General features: G+C 51.3%; 1 protein-coding gene across 3 annotated transcripts in view; it reads right to left on the reverse strand.

Annotated features, from left to right (window-relative positions):
• Nucleotides 1-1,511: 1,511 nt before the first annotated feature.
• Nucleotides 1,512-18,540, reverse strand: part of Pdia5 (protein disulfide isomerase family A member 5) — a 91,879-nt gene continuing 74,850 nt past the window's right edge. For all 3 annotated transcript variants that reach the window (XM_006974560.4, XM_042259252.2, XM_042259251.2), the window contains exons 12-17: nucleotides 16,898-16,968; nucleotides 16,218-16,378; nucleotides 11,969-12,099; nucleotides 8,006-8,076; nucleotides 2,015-2,149; nucleotides 1,512-1,738 (exon numbers count right to left, since the gene is read on the reverse strand). In XM_006974560.4, coding sequence (XP_006974622.3) covers nucleotides 1,658-1,738; nucleotides 2,015-2,149; nucleotides 8,006-8,076; nucleotides 11,969-12,099; nucleotides 16,218-16,378; nucleotides 16,898-16,968 — 650 coding nt within the window. In that variant the 3' untranslated portion in view covers nucleotides 1,512-1,657. The remainder of the gene's footprint in view (nucleotides 1,739-2,014; nucleotides 2,150-8,005; nucleotides 8,077-11,968; nucleotides 12,100-16,217; nucleotides 16,379-16,897; nucleotides 16,969-18,540) is intronic.

Genomic DNA, 18,540 nt, shown 5'->3' on the forward strand with positions numbered 1-18,540 from the left:
GCATTGTAACGGAGCACTAGACTACTGTATATGTGTTTCCTGATCACATCATGCAAAACTCCAGTGGCTAATCTGAAAATGCTCAAGACAGGGTCTGCTGACTGCTGACCTTCCATCATGGAAGGAGGTGGTGGGGAGGGTCACCTGAGATTCTGGCCGCTCCCTCCCGAACCTCTCTACCAGGTATATACAATTTTACCAAATTTCCGTGGCCTCATGGTCCAGAGCGATGCTAGAGTATACAGTATAGGCCAAGTTAATGGAATTTGGGGGGAGGGGGACGGCATCTCTGCAGCTATGGGGAAGTCATAGTCCACGTTGGAGGCTTTCCTGTGATGCGGGTGCCCTGGAGTCACTATGCTCTTGTTATTCTTCACCTAGCTGTAAGTAGTCCAACAAACTCATTGGCTCCCAAGGTCGGACTTAGGTAGAATAGTATTTTAGTTTGTCATTGGTCCCCTTAAAGGAGGGGCCAGACATTTGTTTATAGCTCTCTGGAGAAAGAGTTCCCACAACAATCCCTTAATTGGAAGAAGGTTCAATAGAATGTTGCTTGGCAAAACAAAAAATAAAACCACCAAGCTATTATGTAACAACTTTGGCGGATCTCAAGGACACTACACAGAATGATAAAGGGCAATCTTGATTATTACATACTGTATGATTTCATTTATGCAATACTCCCCAAGCGATAACATTACAGAGATGAAAAGCAGGCTAGTGGATGCCATAGTTTTGCGGGGAGGAGAGGTAGCAGAGAGACGTTTGGCAAAGTTCAGTCCATACTTTGGTAGTAGTGGGTTATGCAAATCCACATACATGATAAATGGCAACAGACACAGAGTCCCAAGTTAGCCCCAATACCCACCAACCATCTTAGGAAGAATAAAGCTGAAGGCCTTGTGATTTCAGAATCTACAGAACTACAGGGAGGCAGGGTGGTAATGGCATAAAGCTAGCGTACAGAGAAATGGAATAGAAAAGAAAGCCCACATATACAACCAAGTGGTTTTCAACTGAGGTGTCGATACCACCTGAAAAGCCTGATATTTTCAGCAAATGGTCCTGGGAAGACCGCATACCCACATCAAAATAGCGAAGCGGGGCGCTTCAGCACGTGCAAAAATGAACTAAAAACGGACAAACCCCTCTAAAGACTAAAACTATGGAACTCTTAGATGAACACATATGGGGAAAGACACTAAATCTGACAGTGTTTTTTATACATGACATGAAAAGCACTGGCAGCAAAAGAAAAAAAAAAAATAGCCAAGTAGCGTATCTGTCCTCATTGTGGGGCGGGCACCAACAGTGCTCTGTGGTTTCTGTTTGCTCTACTGACTGATGGGACCAGCACCCCATGTCCTCTCCACCCCTTAGGACCTTTTGGTGTACACGTGGTGCTCGGATGGACCGCACCTCTCAGAGACAGCGTGGAGGGCAGGGAACGTGAGTTCTCTCACGTGATCCTGTTAGTACAAGGCCCCGTGGAAACAAGCTCTACCACTGAATAAATGGTTGGCTTTTATTTCAAAATTGTACAAAAGGCCATAAGTGGCTATAAAAAACTTTGTCCTCAGAACACATGGAAATTCAGAAAGAACAAAATAGGCATCATTCACAGTGTAAAGGAAGGGCTCTCTCGGAGGGGGTGGGGTTACAGCTCCTCCTTCCTCTTCTCTAGTTTCTTGAGGTCTCCCTCCCGGAGGGTTCGGATGAAACTAGTAAATCCCAATTCCTGCAGGGTAGGGGAGGAGAGAGAGAGAGAAGATGGGACTTAAACTCCTGAGTGATGCACACCCTCCTGCCCCCCCCCCCATACCTCCACCAATTCCTGAGCAGACCCACAGGGAGGCACTGTTGACTGTGACATAAGCCCCCATGCTCCCAGCAGGGTGAAGATGGGTCCCATATTGTAAGCATGTCGTGCGTGTCCTAGCTGATGGCGGAGGCTCCCGCCCACCTCCCTTTCTCGCCCTCTGCAGTGGCTGCTTCCGGGGCCCCCTCCACTCACCGTGCGGTCGCTTTCGTACTTTTCTAGAAGCTTCCCGTAGTGGTAGTAGTGGAACGTGGGGTAGGCCTTCACGGACTCCTGCTGACACAGGTCCTGGTTCTTGTCCTTGACACAGTCCACAGCAGCACAGGCAATCTAAGGGGTGAGGTGGGGAGGGTCAGCGGAGATGTCGCCACATCTGCCAGGGGCAGTGCTGGACTGGGAAGAGGACCACCTCTGCAGCCCAGTTTTCTAAGGGCAAATCTTCCTGCTGGCACATCAAGACTCATGGAACATATCTAGCCACTTGGTGCTTCAATTTCCTGGGATAATGACCAATGGAAGTTACCAGGATGTTACGGAGACCAAGAGGGTTCAAATAACACCTGTCAGCACATGACCAATGGTTAGCAAGTGTCAGCTGCTGTGACACTCATTCCTACTGACATCATACCATATACTGCTCCTGCTAGGAGTGCCTGGGCAGGACACTGGATAAAGAACATTCTCAATCTTGTGTGATCTGAGCTATCACGGGGGTGGTCCAGGGTGTTAGTGGACCAAAGTCACTCTCCACCATTCACCATCCAAGCCAGTGCCTACGGATGGAGAATGCCAGGGGAGTACATTCCAGAAAGTGTTACGGAGTTCAGCCTCACTGTGGGAACTGGGTTTGGAGAAGAAAGTTCTTCAAGTGGACTCTGGCCTCTTCTTGTCCACCTAACAAGCTGCATGTGCCAGGCGGCTTTTGCTTATTTGTTTTTCTTTCAAAGTAAGAAGGTAGAAGGTAGAAGGTAGAAGGTGTGTGTGTGTTGTGTGTGTTGTGTGTGTGTGTGTGTATGTGTGTATGTGTGTGTGTAGTAGGGGGGAGAAGGCTTTTATTTTGCTGAAGGCCACACAGTGGAGGAGGAGGAGACAAAGTCAGCTAGAGGCAATACACAGAGCGGCATCTCCGGAAAGCGGGAATGGAAGGCTCGAACGGGAGGTGAGTCTTCACTTATGTGCCAGGCCTGTTCCAGATGCCGGGGGCGACCGGATGCACACAGGTGACCTTGATGAAGTCCAGCCCCCAGCCCCCCCCCCAACTATGTAACAAGTGAGGTCATTTTAGAGCCTGGTGATGACTCTGTTGACATCCCTGAGACAATCCAAAGACTGCTGAAGAACCACGGTTCGTAGATCTGCCTGCTGGCTCATCACACCAGGCAGGGGTCCCTTTCCAGGGAAAAAGCTCTGCAGGCCACAGCGGCCATGGCTGCTGGCCGCTTCCTATGTGCCTAGGCAATGGCTGCTGTCTTATGAGCTGTAAGACTGACAGCTAAAGTGAGCAAGGGGGTACAGTCTCCCCCACCTGCCACTAGATCACCACCCCTGAGGCTCCCTCCCCTCGGGCCTCCCTTTGCGTCTTCAGCCTGACTGTTTTAGACAACAAGACGTTCACAGTGAAGTTTGCAAACGCACTGAACATAATCCATGGCTGGCTCTCAGGCCCGCTCTATTTGGCCCACATAGAACTTAAAAAGAAAATAAATTTGAATTAGCTGCCAATGTGGAAGGAGCCAGAAGATTTAATATAAAAATTTGGCTTCGAGCTTCTCTATAAACATCAGAAGATTGGATGGTACTTGCCCTGTGTTCCCACAGGCAGCGGCTGGCTGAGCGGCCGAGCATCTGTCTCCTTCCGGGAGGTTAACCCTACCCTTCACCAGCACCCTCAATGAACTCAATTCGCTTAGGCCAGCAGCTGGCCGCAGTGGGTTCCTGAGAACCCCGCTTATCTTCTAAATTGTGTCCTGAATTATTTAGGAACAAGAGGCAGATGCTCCTGTGGTCACCCAAGTGCAGGGTTTTCTTCTTCAGGACAAGCATGTCCGACTCCACACGGCCAGCAGCACAGCGCCCGCTCCAGCCAGCCCAGGGCCAGGGGCCACCGTTCCTCTGCTCAGGGTTTGATGAACACCACTCCGGGCCGCTGCTCTGCCTGCATCCACTTTAAATTATGCATTCAATTTGTATACATGCCCTGGAGCTGTTGGAAATGTAGTGTATGGTTTTATAAATCTGCTAAATTAAAAATGTATACTTGTGAATCCCTCACACTAGCTGTCAGCCATGTACACGGAATGTGGCTTCTAGCTGCAAAGGGGAATCCATGCTCAGTTTCTACAGGAGACGAGCGTGGCCGATAGCCTTCAAATAGAATCTGTTCTCAGAGCTCCCCATCTCACCTGCCTCAACTCCTGTCCCTCCAGACCTACTTGTGGCCTTCACTGGTGCCCTGCATTCACACCTACAGCCTCTAGCCTTGTTCTGTAGTTAGCATGGATTCCTCGGCTCTGTGTCTGTCCTGAAGGGTCCTCAGCCGGACTTGCCCTGGTACTGAAAGTCTGACCTGAGAGCTCCACCTAGCCCTCAAGTTGCAGAACTAGGGGTAATAATGGGTAAAAGGTCAAGGACAGAACCCCGGCTTCTAGGACCTTTGAGTGAGACAACTCTGTGGCTCATGTCCTAGGAGGTCTCCCAAGGGACAGAGCCTCAGCTACCCAGCCATGTCATCTCCCCTGTGGCTTCTTCCGCTTCAACTCACTTTTGTGTTCCGCTTCTGACGTGGCTCCTTCCCAGCAAAGGAACGTGTTTAGTGACTCCCATTTAACCCCTCCTGGACTCTAGACTCCACACCAGTAAAATGAGGAACGTGATAATACCTAATCCGTCAAGCTACTTCGAGGAACGTATGACTCACTCACTGCTCATCATGGAATAAAAGCCTCCATGGCCCCCATTATCGCTCTGCCATTTAGACAACGTTCATGGGGGTCGAAAGCATCGAGACTTTGGGAGTTCAAAATGAGGCTCCCATGTTAAGGAGTTTCCACTCCTGATGGACAGGAGTGCCAAACATGACCTACCTCACCTGTCCAGGTTAGAGTGGTGATGTGGTCAGTCTGAGCAGGGCACCTGCAGCCCTGTGACCTCCCTTGGAATGACCTGCACATTTTCACTGGCCCTACCTCCACGCCTAAGCTGGGGCATACCTTAAGGTACACAGAGAGGTGAGCCCTCCTGGCCAGTTCAGCAGTCCCTAGCCTCTGTCCTGGCCCACCTGCCTTCCACCACGGGTCCCTGTCTTCCAGGCCACTGGGAAAAAAAAAAAGCCATCTATTCCAACACTCACAGTCTGTAGCTCTTCTCCACCAGCGTGTCAACTGATAAGGTCCCCGACTAAGCTCCTGGGAGGGGATTTAGGCTCCCTGGCTAAAACATGAGCTGCCTCACACAGCTTTATTGATTCAGTAAAATAAATCTCTGCAGGAGCTAATATTGACTTTGGCTATGAAAATGGAAGTGAAAAAACCAACCGCATATTGATTGGGGAAGGAACGCAGACTGGCTGTTGGGGGAGAAACAAAATACAATTCCAGCTGAGAGGTGGCCGCAAGGGTGTGAGGAAGAGCCGGAGTCAGGAGACCCAGCTCTGGCTATCAATAACCCCTGGGGCATCCTTGCGCAAAGGACATAGCTCCTTTCTAGGCCACAGTCCTTCTAAAGTAAAAGCAAAAGGGACAAACCAAGGGTCCCCAAACACCACTGTATGGCCAGTACAAAGGCCAGCTCTTCTAAGTCACCAGTTTCTGGAGGCATCCTCCCAGAGCCTCCCATACGATGGTTCAAGTATGGTACCCTGCTTTGGGCACAGAATGGGCACCACTCACCTTAGTTCCCAGGCCACACCCTGGCTCTGGGAGCTGTTTTTATTGCTGCTGAGTATTCTAGGAACCTCAGGTGGGTCAGCTTCCCAGACAGACAGACTGGGAGACGGAACAAAGGAGGTTGTAAGGAGGGGCAGAGGGAGTGGGCTAAGTGTGTGAACCCGGCAAAGAGCTAGCGTATGTCAGACAAGGAGGCACAGATAACAGGGCCCTGTACACCAGAGTGAATGGGGAAGGGACAGGCTGGCTCTAGGCTGCCTACTGTGGATTTGGCAAGCCTGGCTTCAGAAGGCCCTGCAGTGGTCTAATAGAAAAACAGGGAGGCAGAGACAGGCGGGTCTTTGTGAGTTCGAGGCCAGCCTGGGCTACAGAGTGAGTTCCAGGAAAGGAGCAAAGCTACACAGAGAAACCCTGTCTCAAAAAAAACCCAACCCCCCCCCCCCAAAAAAAAAGAAAAGAAAAACAGCTGTCATGGTAATGTGGGCTATACTCCAAGACTTTTCTGACCACCTGGTCCTTTAGCAGACCTCCCCAACACTGTATGTACCAGAACAGCCAGTTCAAGCTCTGGGCATCAGTGAGGCCTCAGAATCCCTTCAAGGATCTCCTAGAGCGCATGGACACCTAAGCAGCCTTAGGGCAGAGAGGCCACCAACTTTACTCATTCTCCTATCTGCCCGGAGCCCTTAGTGTTCTAGTTCAGGGCTGATGGACTTGGAGCGACAATGATAATGACTTGGAGTGACATCTCTTCTAATGTTGAGGTAGGCAGTCAGGGTATGGTGACATCATTGGAGTTCCCAGTACAGAAACAACCATCAGACAAGCGTACAATCTCTCTCTCTCTCTCTCTCTCTCTCTCTCTCTCTCTCTCTCTCTCTCTCTCTCTCTCTCTCTCTCTCTCATGCATGTGCACACAAAGTGTGTGTTCCTTATTCTCCCTTCTGGAACAGTGAGGGGGACCTCAAGGGCAAAGCCAGGGCTTATGGGAAACAGTCAGACCCTGAATACACAGAAGGGTCCCAGAATCTAAGTAGGAATATTGTCCTATGGGCCCTCTCTCCCCAAATATGTGCCTGCTCTCAGCCTGGCTTCCTGAACTGCTACGTTCTCATCACCTTTCTCTGCGGCTCCTTCAAAGTGTGGCGAGGTGAGGCATCCTAGCTCCTGTATCTCTGCCTCCATCATCCTGGAGGGACCTTCAGGCCTACCTTCCATTGGCCTTCGGCCAAACCCTCACCATCCCTAGGACAACAAGCTGTCTGTGCTCACGTGTGCTGCCTTACCTGCTCTTCCGGACCCGTCTATTTATTGTGGGACCTCTGCTTAGCTTGTGCCTGGACCAGCTGAAGGATTTTACGTGGGGAAAATAGGAAGGTGTAACAGTAGCACATGTGACTCTGGGTACTCTGTGTGAGTAAGTGTGTGTGTGTGTGTGTGTGTGTGTGTGTGTGAGCCCCTACAAAAACCCAGTGAGGCCTGGTGTGTGACAGATTCCTATGACTGAATCCAAGGGCTGGGAACAATCTTTGCAACCATCTCTACCAGTCCCCAGGTCGGTAAGATGAGAAGGGAATTCAAGGGCTGGGGGTGCAGCTCAGTGGTAGGTTGCTTGCCTAGCAGGAGTTCAGCCTCCAGCCCTGCCCCCCCAGTAAACAACAAACAACAACAAAAACCTTCTAGGAGAAAGGATGTTGAGGACTGGAGGTTGAGAGGATTCCCTGAGTTCTGGGGTCCGGCCCTGCTTCAAAGGCCACACACCCACCCTCACCAGGGGTGGCTCTGTTCCCCTGCTGCAGAGACAGGCCTGGCGCCCACTCCCTAATCCAATCTGCAGCTCCAGCTTGTTAATTTTATGCTTCATCAGCCGGCAGTTGCTGGAGCCTTTAGCTTAGGCAGGACGTGGATCCTCTGGCATGGTCTGGTTCTCCCCCACCGCAGCCTCCTCCATTTGGCTTCTGGGGGGGTTATTTGTATTTTTAATTATGTAAGTAACGCATGACTACGATCCTACTGTAAAAATATTTGAGCACTAAAGAAAAATGAACACATGGCTCCTTTTATACCCTTCTTCCACGGAAGTGCTAAAATGGTTCGGTTTACGCCTCTGGTTGATTTTGCGGCAGACATCCATCCTGTCTGCCTGGTGAAGAGTAAGAATGCTCTGCTTCTGAGAACGACCCTGCTTACAGGTCTGGGCAGAACCGCACATAGGGTTGGAGAACGTAACTGGCAGGGAAAAAGGCGCAGGCATTAGTGCCAAGCGAACTGGGGGATGGAACGAGAGGGGGAGCGTCCTTACCTTGCGGTCATCTTTGAAGGCATCCGCTGTGGCAGTGAAGTGTGGGATGACCTTCTTACAGTGCGGGCACCCTGGGTGAGAAGGGGCAGAGTGTCACACAGGCCTGAAGATGGCAGGGTTGGGGCCACTCTCTGGAACTCTCGATAGTCCCTTTCGGGAGCCCCACACCCCGCTCCCCCTGCCAGGGCTCCGTTGTTAACCTTGCCATCCAAACGTCTCCCACATCTCGTCTGTGGGCACAGGGCTTTGCAGGAATCAATGCCAGTGAGTCTGGGGACACCCCCTCCCCCTAGAACTTCTCATCTGCCATCCCGACTAAAAGGAGGTGGTGATGGGGTTGTGCAGAGACTGCCCTGGAGACGGACCAGAGGAGCTGGAGCCACAGTGCAGAGGGACTTGGGAAGGACCACCTGTGCTCAGGACTCCCTGAGTCCATCACGCTGTTCTCTTGCCCTAGGGGTGATGGCGGGTCACCTCTCTACTTCATGGCTAATCAACACCCTTTATCCCTTTCTACAATCTTAATCTTAAAGGCAACAAAGGATAGCTTGAGTGAGGCTGGGAGGAAGATGATCTACAGAGTCATCACCCCCCCGCCCCAGTCCCCGCCCCAGGGAAAAGGCCCATAGAGTGGAGGAAGGGCCGTGGCATTCCACGTGTGGTTCTTGTTTCTTAGTCTGTGCATCACTTTGACCCCCCCTCCTGCTGGAAAGAAGTGCAGGAACCTATTTGTGGGCCATTTTCCTCTTTCAGTCACAGAAGCTGGGGAAGCCACAGGCCACATTGGCTTTTCCCTCAGGGTGAACAGATCAGAACCCCAACCCGCCCATTCTCACATTCATTCACCAGGTATGAGTGAACAGAACTGCCATGGACAGACAGCTTTGACCCTGACCGTGGTAATCGATTCCGATGAAAACAGGTGGGAGGGGTCCCATGCCTGCTTGGGAGACCTGGGTCCAGCAGCAGCTTCCTGACACAGGCCTGTCCATCCCACTCGGGGAGGTAGACAGAGCTGATTCTGCAGGGAACAGAAATGGCTTTGCTCTTCTGCTTTCTCCTCTTTAGAATGAGCTAATAATGACTGGCATTTCAAAGGGTTTTGTGAAACCAAATTAAGACTAAGCTACAAATTTAATCTGAATTTAGCATCTGAGTTGGTTCCTGAGATGGGTGGGACCACCCATATGGCCAGACTTGGGGAGCAGCCAGCTGGCCCCAGAATAGAGGGGGGATGATGGGGAGGGACTCAGGGATTTCCCAACATCTGATGCAGGAAGAGAAGAGACCTGGGATGGTTATGGGTTAATTCGGAATAAATGAGCCCATGTGGCAGCTAAGAGACAGATGACTTTTCAACTACCTAAAATGGCAATCAGAAGTAACACCATTAATTTGGCCTAACAGAGACACAAAGCTCAAATTCATGAAAATGTCATAGTACAGGAGTGGTGTTACATAATTTCAAAACATTTAAAGAGCACGATTCTATTGGTAGACTCATCCCGTGGGCAGCCACAGGCCCTGTGAAGGGCACGGGCCTACTAATAGCACACTCGCAGGGTGGGCCGAAAATAATCTACCCTAAGCCTCACAATCCGGTTTCACTATTAATTTTCCCTTTTTAACCTCCACTTATTGAAAGCATAAAAGCCAACTGTCAGCCTGGTGCAAGTTCCCACGCCGTCAATTTTAAAATATCGGGGCCTCAGACGCATGGCTTCTTGCATCTCATTGTCTCATTATCTGAAGAGAGTGCATGGCAGATGGGTACCTGGTGGGGTGGCGGCGGCGGCACAAAGTGCATGGGCTGTTTCTAGGAGGCATCGGGTGGGCCAGAGCATGCCATGGCTTTTTAAAATTTGGGGGTGAGAAAACAGAGCTTTACCTCTATGAAGTAGAAAACCCATTAGGCTCCCTGAAATGGGAGGGCAGAGGCAAAGCCGGAGGACGGGCTGGAAAACCTCAACCCTAGAGGAGAAGCTGAGTTGGTCTAGGAAGGGCAGTTCCCATGATCAGATCTTGCAGGAAGGTGTGGGTATAAAGAGAAGTGGGGAATAAAGAGACGTGTGGGGAGGCAGATCTGGGGGAGAAGGAAAGCGGCAGGGAGGCCGGATGTGATAGACCAGCCTTTTCTTTTTACTTTAAAATTTTATCTGGTACTTGACATTTCTGCAGTATTTGGATTCTTTATATATAAATAAGTTTGTGTGTGTGTGTGTGTGTGTGTGTGTGTGTGTGTGTGTGTAGCTCACAAGTAAGTACATTACCATCAGAAAGCACAGAAAGACAGACTTCTTTGTTCTTAGATTCTGCCCCCCCTCGCCCCCCAAAAAAAGGACGTAGCTCCCAGGAGTACCGGGGCACAATCTGAAGACAGAAAACTAGTAAGAGATGGGGAACCATAAGGAGTAAGCTCTTTACCAGCAACTGAATCATTCCATAGCACTGCTGTGGCCGTGACCTGGCGTGTGAGAGTTCTTTCAGAGAAGACTGGGAGCCCCTGAGGCCTGGCAGGGATATAGCTCCTTCTCCTACATTCTGGGTGCCGCCTGGAGAAGGGAGGCAGACTAGTCTCAAATGGCCAGTTTGGGAGGATCCCTGTGGACACAGAAACCTGTCTGCTCTAGTAGCCAGTAAGGACTTTGTGTCTACCATAGATCCCTCAGTGAGGAAGGAGGGGTGGCCTGGGCTAAAGAGAGGGGACATTCCTCGGGAAGCATTTTGTCTAGCCTGTGTGAAGTTTTGGTGGCTGGTCACCGAACTGATTGTAGCCTACTGGATGCTCATACAGAGATCATTCCTGATGAATTGTGCCCGTGGCAGACAGAGTTGCCAGGGCTGCAGGAAGGACCTGCCATGGGCCTGGAACAAGCCACAGAAATCCTGGGTCTCAGCCCTTCACTCTCTTTTGCTCTGAAGGGGCAGGCAAGGTCTTTGAGGAACTCAGTAAGGATCTTTGAAAGCAGACCCTTGAGAAGAGGCCAAGGCTGCGTGCAGGGAAGGGAGGCTGCCCGGGGGTGCTGGCTGCCTGAGGGGTGGGGTCTGAAGTCAGGGTCTACTAGGGCCCCTCAGACAGTCATAGTGACAACAAGAGACACTGCAGGCCACTGACACTGAACAGCGGGGACAGGAGCGGAGCAAACAGGAGGGCCGGCCACAACTGAGTGGGTTTACGACTAGACTGAGAGCCTGGCTTCTCTGTAGACAGAGACTTTTATTATCCTCACTCCATTAAGCCGGGCTGTAACCTGGGGGAGAGACTGAGAAGGGCAAGGGAAGGGTGGGGCATGCTAAGATGCTTTCCCTCTAAGTGTCCATTAACAGCTTCAAAACGGGGACGCACAGAAACCCGAGGTCACCCACACCGCCCTTAACAGACATGGCCCTGCCTCAACGTGTACTCTGATTAAAATGAGAATCATGGAGCTTGCAGGTGAAATGTGCCTTTCCTACAACATGGTGTCAGACTCAGACAGATCAAAGCCTGTGCGAAAGGTCAGTGGAGGGAGCTCTCGGGCCTTGAAAGAAAGGGCATGGCCAGGAGGAAGACTAGGAGGAGAGTGGAAGGAATTGTGTGTGTGTGTGTGTGTGTGTGTGTGTGTGTGTGTGTGTGTGTGTGGTGGGGTGCGGTGTGGGGGTGTCGGGCAGGCATACAGGGGGAGTACAGGCAGGATGGAAAAACCCAGAGACCCAGGCAACTGGTTCCCACCACATACAGAGCCTGTAGGCTTGAGAAGAGAAAGACATTCCCAATGAGGGCAAGAAGCTGATGGGGGCCGACAGAGGGCATCAATGCATTTTCCAGGCCCTCTCAGCCTTTGGGGAAATTGGGAGTCCTGCTTCAGGTACGCTTGGTTTCAGAGTCAACCAGTGGGTGTCCTGGTCCCTGGGGAAGGGGCTCTTTTGGATGGGGTGGGGCCGAGCCTCTCACCTCCCTCCTCATGAACACAAGCTACTTACAGGGGGCGTAGAACATGACCAAGGTGTGCTTCTTCTTCTTCAGGGTCTCCCGGAAGTTATCCCCCATCAGATGTAATACACTTGTCTGCTGTTCTTCCCACGTGGGCTCTGGAGGTGGGGGAGCCTCAGGGCTGCAGAGGTTGGGGGGGGGCAAACATGAGGAACTGCTGACAGACAGGTGCAAACCCCACCCCACATAAACGAACAAACAACTTTGCATTTCTTCTGGGATTTCATTTTAAAACCTCAGCTCAAACACCAACAAATCCGTACCATCCATGAAGAGGTGGGAGACGTGGCCCCATCTGAACACAGGCACCCCCCTGGTGTGGGTCACCATCACTTCGGAAGGCACAGAACCTCCTCCACCTGGCTCCCTGGCCCTTCCTGCCTGCCTCCTAGGGAGTCACTGAGTGACCTTCCATCATCTTCTCTGAAGTGTTTGTTCTGGCACAGAGCGCGCCGGCCAAGTGAGGGAGGCCCGGGCTCCAGTCCAGATTACTTGTGAGACCTGTGACTTTAAGGAAAGTGACCAAACCCCTCTGAGTCTGTTTGCTTTTCTGTTACATGAGAGAGCGGTACCCGGGTGGTAAGGAAGGACACCGAGTGTACACGAAGCTCCTGCTTGGTCCAGCCTAGAGAAGCTGGGCGTGCTCATAAACGGCGGGCACTGGATCAATTGTTAGCCATTTTCCAGTTTCTGCTTCTCTGCTGTCTCCCATCCCATTCTGCCTCACACCAGGATAAAGCTCGCGGTAGTTCAGATCTGAATGTCCCCTGAAAAGCCTGTCAGGAGGTAGTGAAAACCAAGGTGGGGTACAGTGGGAAGTTTGTTTTCAATCACTGCCAGGTAATCATAAAACGACACTTCCAAACTGAGGCAAAACCAACTTCCTCTTTGTAAGTTGATTGTCTCAGGGATTTATTACAGTAAGGGAAAGCGGACTAATGATGAGTCTTATCTATTTTTGAGACCACATCTCGTCATGTAGCCCAGGCTAGCCTAGAACATGTTATTCTCTGGATTCAGCCTTCTGAGTGCTTGGATTACAGGCAAATGTCAACACACCCAGCTCCAGGTCTTTCAGAAGCCTGTCTTCCTTGCAACCCCCGTCTCTTGGCAAGTAAGGCTGTACCAAGCTGCCGCATACGCCCCCTCCCACTACATTTCCGCCACAACCCTGAACCGCCATCCCAGGACTCAGTTAAGAGTGGCATGGGGCCTCTCTGTCACTTTTCACGAGCCCTCTAATAGTACCTCCTAACATCAGTGTTCCACGTCTCCCACAGCCTCCTCTTCCTCCGGTTCTATTCCGAGCCTCTGCAATTCTCGTGAGACCTTATGTGACTCCCAGGATCTCCAGGGCCTCCCGTGGCTGTGGATACCATGAACTTTGCCTCTCATCCTAGCCTGTTTCCAGTCAGAGGCTCCACTCTTACCTCAAACCCCCCAAGACTGGGAACATGTTTTATTTTTCTCTCTAGTCCCTCTTCCTCCCCCAAATTCTCAATGCTGGCCACGGTACCCCTGTGCCGGTGACCAAGACCAATCCTCCCCTTTTCTCGATACTCTAAGTCCCCTGGCTACATGGTGGATGGCACCAACTTGTCCTTCCTGCTTGCCCAGCCCCTGAAGGCTGTTCCACTGGCTGTACACGGGCAGGCACATCTTAGCAAGCTGGGCCTTGGCCACCTCTACACCCAGCAGTGAACACCATGTTCCTTGCCTGGCACCATCTGCTTGCCCTGCTTCTGGATGAGACCCCTCCACCTTCCATCCCATAATCACCTGCTGTCCTGACACTGGAAGGCTCTCTTCTAAATGCCTCAAAGAGCTATTGCTTGTCTCTGGGTGGCGACCCTAATCTCTCTGAACTTCAATGCCTTCCCAATGAAATAGGAATAAAAATCCTGGCCTCAGTAGGATTTGTGGATGAAAAGAGGCACAGTTAAACTGGGTTTGGGATTTGGTTCAGGGGTAGAACGCTTATCTACCATGTGTGGGCCCTGAGTCTACTGCCTTCCTGAGCAAGACTGGGACAGCAGGCATGATGAGCCGCCTGCTTCACAAACCAGAAGGGAAACTGAACTCTTCGTCTCCTTCAGAACCAGACCACTCCCTCCAGCATGGCGGCTTGGCTATCAGGCTCCTCTCCTGGCGAGCAGAGAAAAATGGGAACAGCAGCTGAGGGTGGAACCTTGCCACTTTCTTTTCTTCTTACAAGAGGCATCTCCTGGGTTTCATACTATCTGCGCTCCTATTCTACAGACCAGGGTTTCTCCAAACACCATGGCTGGGAGCTCCATCCACATCCTCTGAGTTCAAGCTTCAGGAGTAAGAGTTTCAGAATCTGTGTGTGTTAACATACACTTGCCACATCTGGTGTGTCCTGGATGCACATCCAGGTTTGAGGATCAATGCTGCAAGAAAGAACCTCAATCCAGCGACTGCTAATCTGCCTGCTTTCCTTGTTGTTCCCAGTCTTGCCTTGCACACGGGCATCATTAGCTCATGTATCGGGGACCTCTGTGAAGGCCAGAAAATGGTTTCTTTCACTTCCTTTTCCCTCCTTTTGGTGAAATGAGGACACGTCCTTGAATATCAAAGTTCTGTACGGGCCCTGGAGGGCAGTGGAAGGCAGGGCCAGGCTGCAGCAACATGGTTGATAATAGCTCTTGCTTCTCTGGCGTGGCCGGAGGTTGCTCCTTGTCTCGGGGCATCAGCATCACAGGCCAACTTCCTCCATTCATGGAAGGGAATCCCAATAACCGAGGCTCAAATTCCTCTGGGTCTTTGGGTCAGCAATGACAGAACCTCTCAGGCTCTCTGTATTTGCTGTGGCATGGGCTAAGTTGTGCCCCCAGATTCACACTGGAAGCCCTTATTCCCCAGGACTTCAGACAGTGACTGTATGTGGAGGCCATTAAGGTGAGGTCACTACAATGGGTCCTTCATACAGTATGCCTGGCGTTCTTGTAACTGGAGGTGAGGTCACAGTGCCACACACAGAAGAAAGAGCATGTGAAGACAGGCAGAAGATGGCCACCATGGCGGTTAGTTTTGTCAACTTGTCACCTGGGAAGAGTCTCGATAAGGGAACTGTCTATCACGTTGACCTGGGGGCCTGTCTGTGGGACTGTCCTGATCACCCAGGTTGATGTGGGAAGACCCAGCCTGAAAACGGGCAGCACTATTCCTTGGTGTTGGGCCCTAGACTCTACAGAGCAGAGGAAGTAAGGCAAGCTCAGGTTCCTCACTCTGTTCTTGACTGTGAATGATGCATCCTGATGCTTTGAGATCCTACCTTGACCTTGCTACAGTGAGGGACTGGAATAAGCTAAACAATCCTTTATCCTGCAAAGTTAATCTTGTTGAGATATTTTATCACAGCAACATATATATATATGCCAAGGAAAGGCCTCCAAATAACCAACCCCACCAACATCTTGAATTGCCACTTCTGACATGCCAACTAGACTCTCATGCTTTGTTATGGAAGTCTAGAAAACTAATGCACAGGCTGAGGGGCTCTGAGAAATCTTTGTCCTCAATCCTGAATCCTGGAAGTCAGCACTGCGGACACTCCAAGACATCCAGTTGACCACTAATACGTGGTTCTGTGATGACTAGCTAGTGTGCCCTTCCTGTATTCACAGATGATGAAACCTGGGGCAGAGAAGGCAAACACTCACTGACGCTGATGGAACATCCAGAACGGTGACTGTTGCCTTTGGACCCACACTGGAAAGTGACTTTAGATTTAGGGAGTCACCTTTCTTGGCTCCTTGGGCCCCAATTCGAGGACAAGGGTGCATACAGTTCACTTCTGTGGTGGTCTGAATGAAAAATGACCCCCATAGGCTCATAGGGAATGGCATTATTTGAAAGGATTAGGATCTGTGGCCTTGTTGGAGGAAGTGTGTCATTGGGGGTGGGCTTTGGGGTTTCAGAAGCTCAAGCCAGGCCCAGTGTCTCTCTTCTCTTCCTGCTGCCTACTGATCCAGATGTAGAACTCTCAGCTCCCTCTCCAGCATCATGTTCCCTGCGTGCCGCCATGCTTCCCGCCGTGATGATAATGGACTAAACCTCTGAACTGAAAGCCAGCCCCAATGAAATGTTTTCCTTTATAAGAGTTGCCATGATCATGGTGTCTCTTCCCAGCTAAGATAACTTCTCTTCCTCAAGGCCATCTCCAGGGGCTGGCAGCTAGTTAGTTAGGACCCAGTATCCAAGGCCAAAAGAACTTACTTCTGCATCCACTCAATAAGCTGATTCTTGGTCCTGAGTGTGGGTACTGCTTGCTGCTCTCCATTCTTAAAATACTTCAGGGTGGGAAAGGCCGAGATGTGAAATCTTCCTGCCAGGGCCTCGTTGACAGTGGCATCGACAGCTGCAAGGACACCAGAGCTCTGGGATGGGGGAAAGGCCAACCATGCATTACAGCCTCAGAAGTGGTGCTGCTGGAGAGAGGAGCCCAGCTGCCAGCCCAGCTCTCCCCCAGGCCTCACCAGGATCTAACTGGAGGGGCCTGGATCTCCGGGGCTTACAGATCCCAGGGAGCAACGATACCCTGGCACATCCTTCTCTTCTTAGGGACGGGCTAAGAGGAGGCTTCTGAATCTGCCTCACCAACCACGCTGGGCAGAATAGGGCCTTCTCCTCAGAGTCAAGGTCCCATGGAAAGGAGGGAAATAGGCAGAGGTCCCCCAGTCAGCCACAGGAACATGGTCTCCTAGGCTTTCCGTCCTATTCTGTCCCTGGGAGGGGGCCCACCAGCCTGACCAGGATGTATTTGCTAGGGGACAAGGAGGTCCTGCAGGCCTGCAGGGACAGGAAGAGCCACTTTGGGACTTAGAGAAAGTCACAATGACTCTCGGAGCCAGTGACTCTTTGGAGGGAATGGTAAGGACTCAGGAAAGGAAGCTCACCTCAGTGTCTCCGTGGAGGACCTCAGCAGCACTCTCAAACTCTGGCTTCATCTTCTTACAGTGCCCACACCCTGCGGGGAGAATGCAAGGAAAGGTGTTTTCAAGGCCTGGAGGCCCTGGTGTCCCCATGCTGCCTCCCTGAGACTGGCTGGCATCACCCCAGGAACCTGGATACTGAGAGACAACGAGTGCCATATAAACAACGCATGCACCCCCATGTCCAGTCCTGGGGTGCCAGGCCATGGAGCAGGGCTGCTGCCTGTCCTTAGGTGAGTCCTACACGGTAGGCACTGACGTGGTCACTATTTTACAGGAGGAGAAACTGAAGCACCAAGAGGATGGCGGACGGCTGCTTGAGAGGCAGACACAGACAGGTGTGCCCCAACCCCCAGCAATCCTGAGGGAAGCCCTCTGGAGATGATGGCACAGACCTCCTGGTACTGTGTTATTAGCAATGATTACCATTGCTGATCACTTTCTCCGGGCTGCAGGATGGGAATAAGAATCCACAGAAGCCAAAACATGGGAAAAGTTAAGTTCTGAATCCCCACAGGATGAGGCACCAGCACAGGACCTACAAACTAATGGCATTTCCTTGGGCTAGAACCTGCTCTTCCCTTTCCTTACAGGCGTACGAATGCATCCAGATGTCGTGAAGAACAGAATTTGATATATTAAAAAGCAAACAGGGGCCAGGGAGAGGGCTCAGTGGGTAAAGGCGCTTGCCGCCAAGCCTGATGACTTCAGTTGGATCCCTAGGCTCTACATGGGAGCAGGAGAAAACGAACCACTACAAGCTGTCCTTGGACCTCCACATAGCACATATATGCTATAACACATACATATGCATACATACATGCACACACATACACAAATAAATAAATGCAAAAAATTAAAGACATTAAAAAAAAACCAGAAACAAACAAACAAACAACAAAAATCCCAGACACTTGGTGGGTACCATGAGGGGATCAGAGAGCTCTTTTATTTCCATTGAAGGAGTGGTTTCTGGCTTGGGATGCTAAGAGCCTGAGTGGCGAGGAGTCTTGACAGCTGAAGGATGCTCTCAAAGGGAGCCCAGTTGCATGGGGACCTGACATAAATGAGATTTGGAACCTGCTGAGAAGTGACAGCCTTTTTTGGGCGTGTGCTAATTGTGTGGGATTCTGGTTGTTAGGAAAAATAAAGACAAAAAAGGAAGGAAGACAGAAAGCCACAGGCCGCCATTATCAGAGAAGACCTTCCACATCTTCCCTTCCCAGAAGCCACCTGAGCAACTCAACTGACTTCCCTACTTGCATGTGGCCTTGCCGAGGACGGAGGTGTCTGCTCCTCCACAGCACTGCGAAGCTTGGCTCCAGGTGGCACAGTGACAGAAGACTTCAGCCCAGTGTCACCCTGTCCCTGGGGAGGGACGAGGGGCTCCAGAGTCGCCATTCTGCTTCCTGATAGAATCATCCTAACTGAACACCATGCTGCTAGGCAGAGCACCCGGGACAGGGCTCAGTCAAGGACAGTGACTCTGATGGCCTCCAGCCCAGGCAGTAGCTGCCAGTCATGCCCACATGCTGGATCTTCCCAAACGGCCTTTGGGCAGAGATATCACAAACCTCCCCCTGGAGGCTCCAAAGTACCCAACCGAC

This window comes from Peromyscus maniculatus, chromosome 12 (genome assembly GCF_049852395.1).
Source record: "Peromyscus maniculatus bairdii isolate BWxNUB_F1_BW_parent chromosome 12, HU_Pman_BW_mat_3.1, whole genome shotgun sequence".
Classification (NCBI taxonomy): domain Eukaryota; kingdom Metazoa; phylum Chordata; class Mammalia; order Rodentia; family Cricetidae; genus Peromyscus; species Peromyscus maniculatus.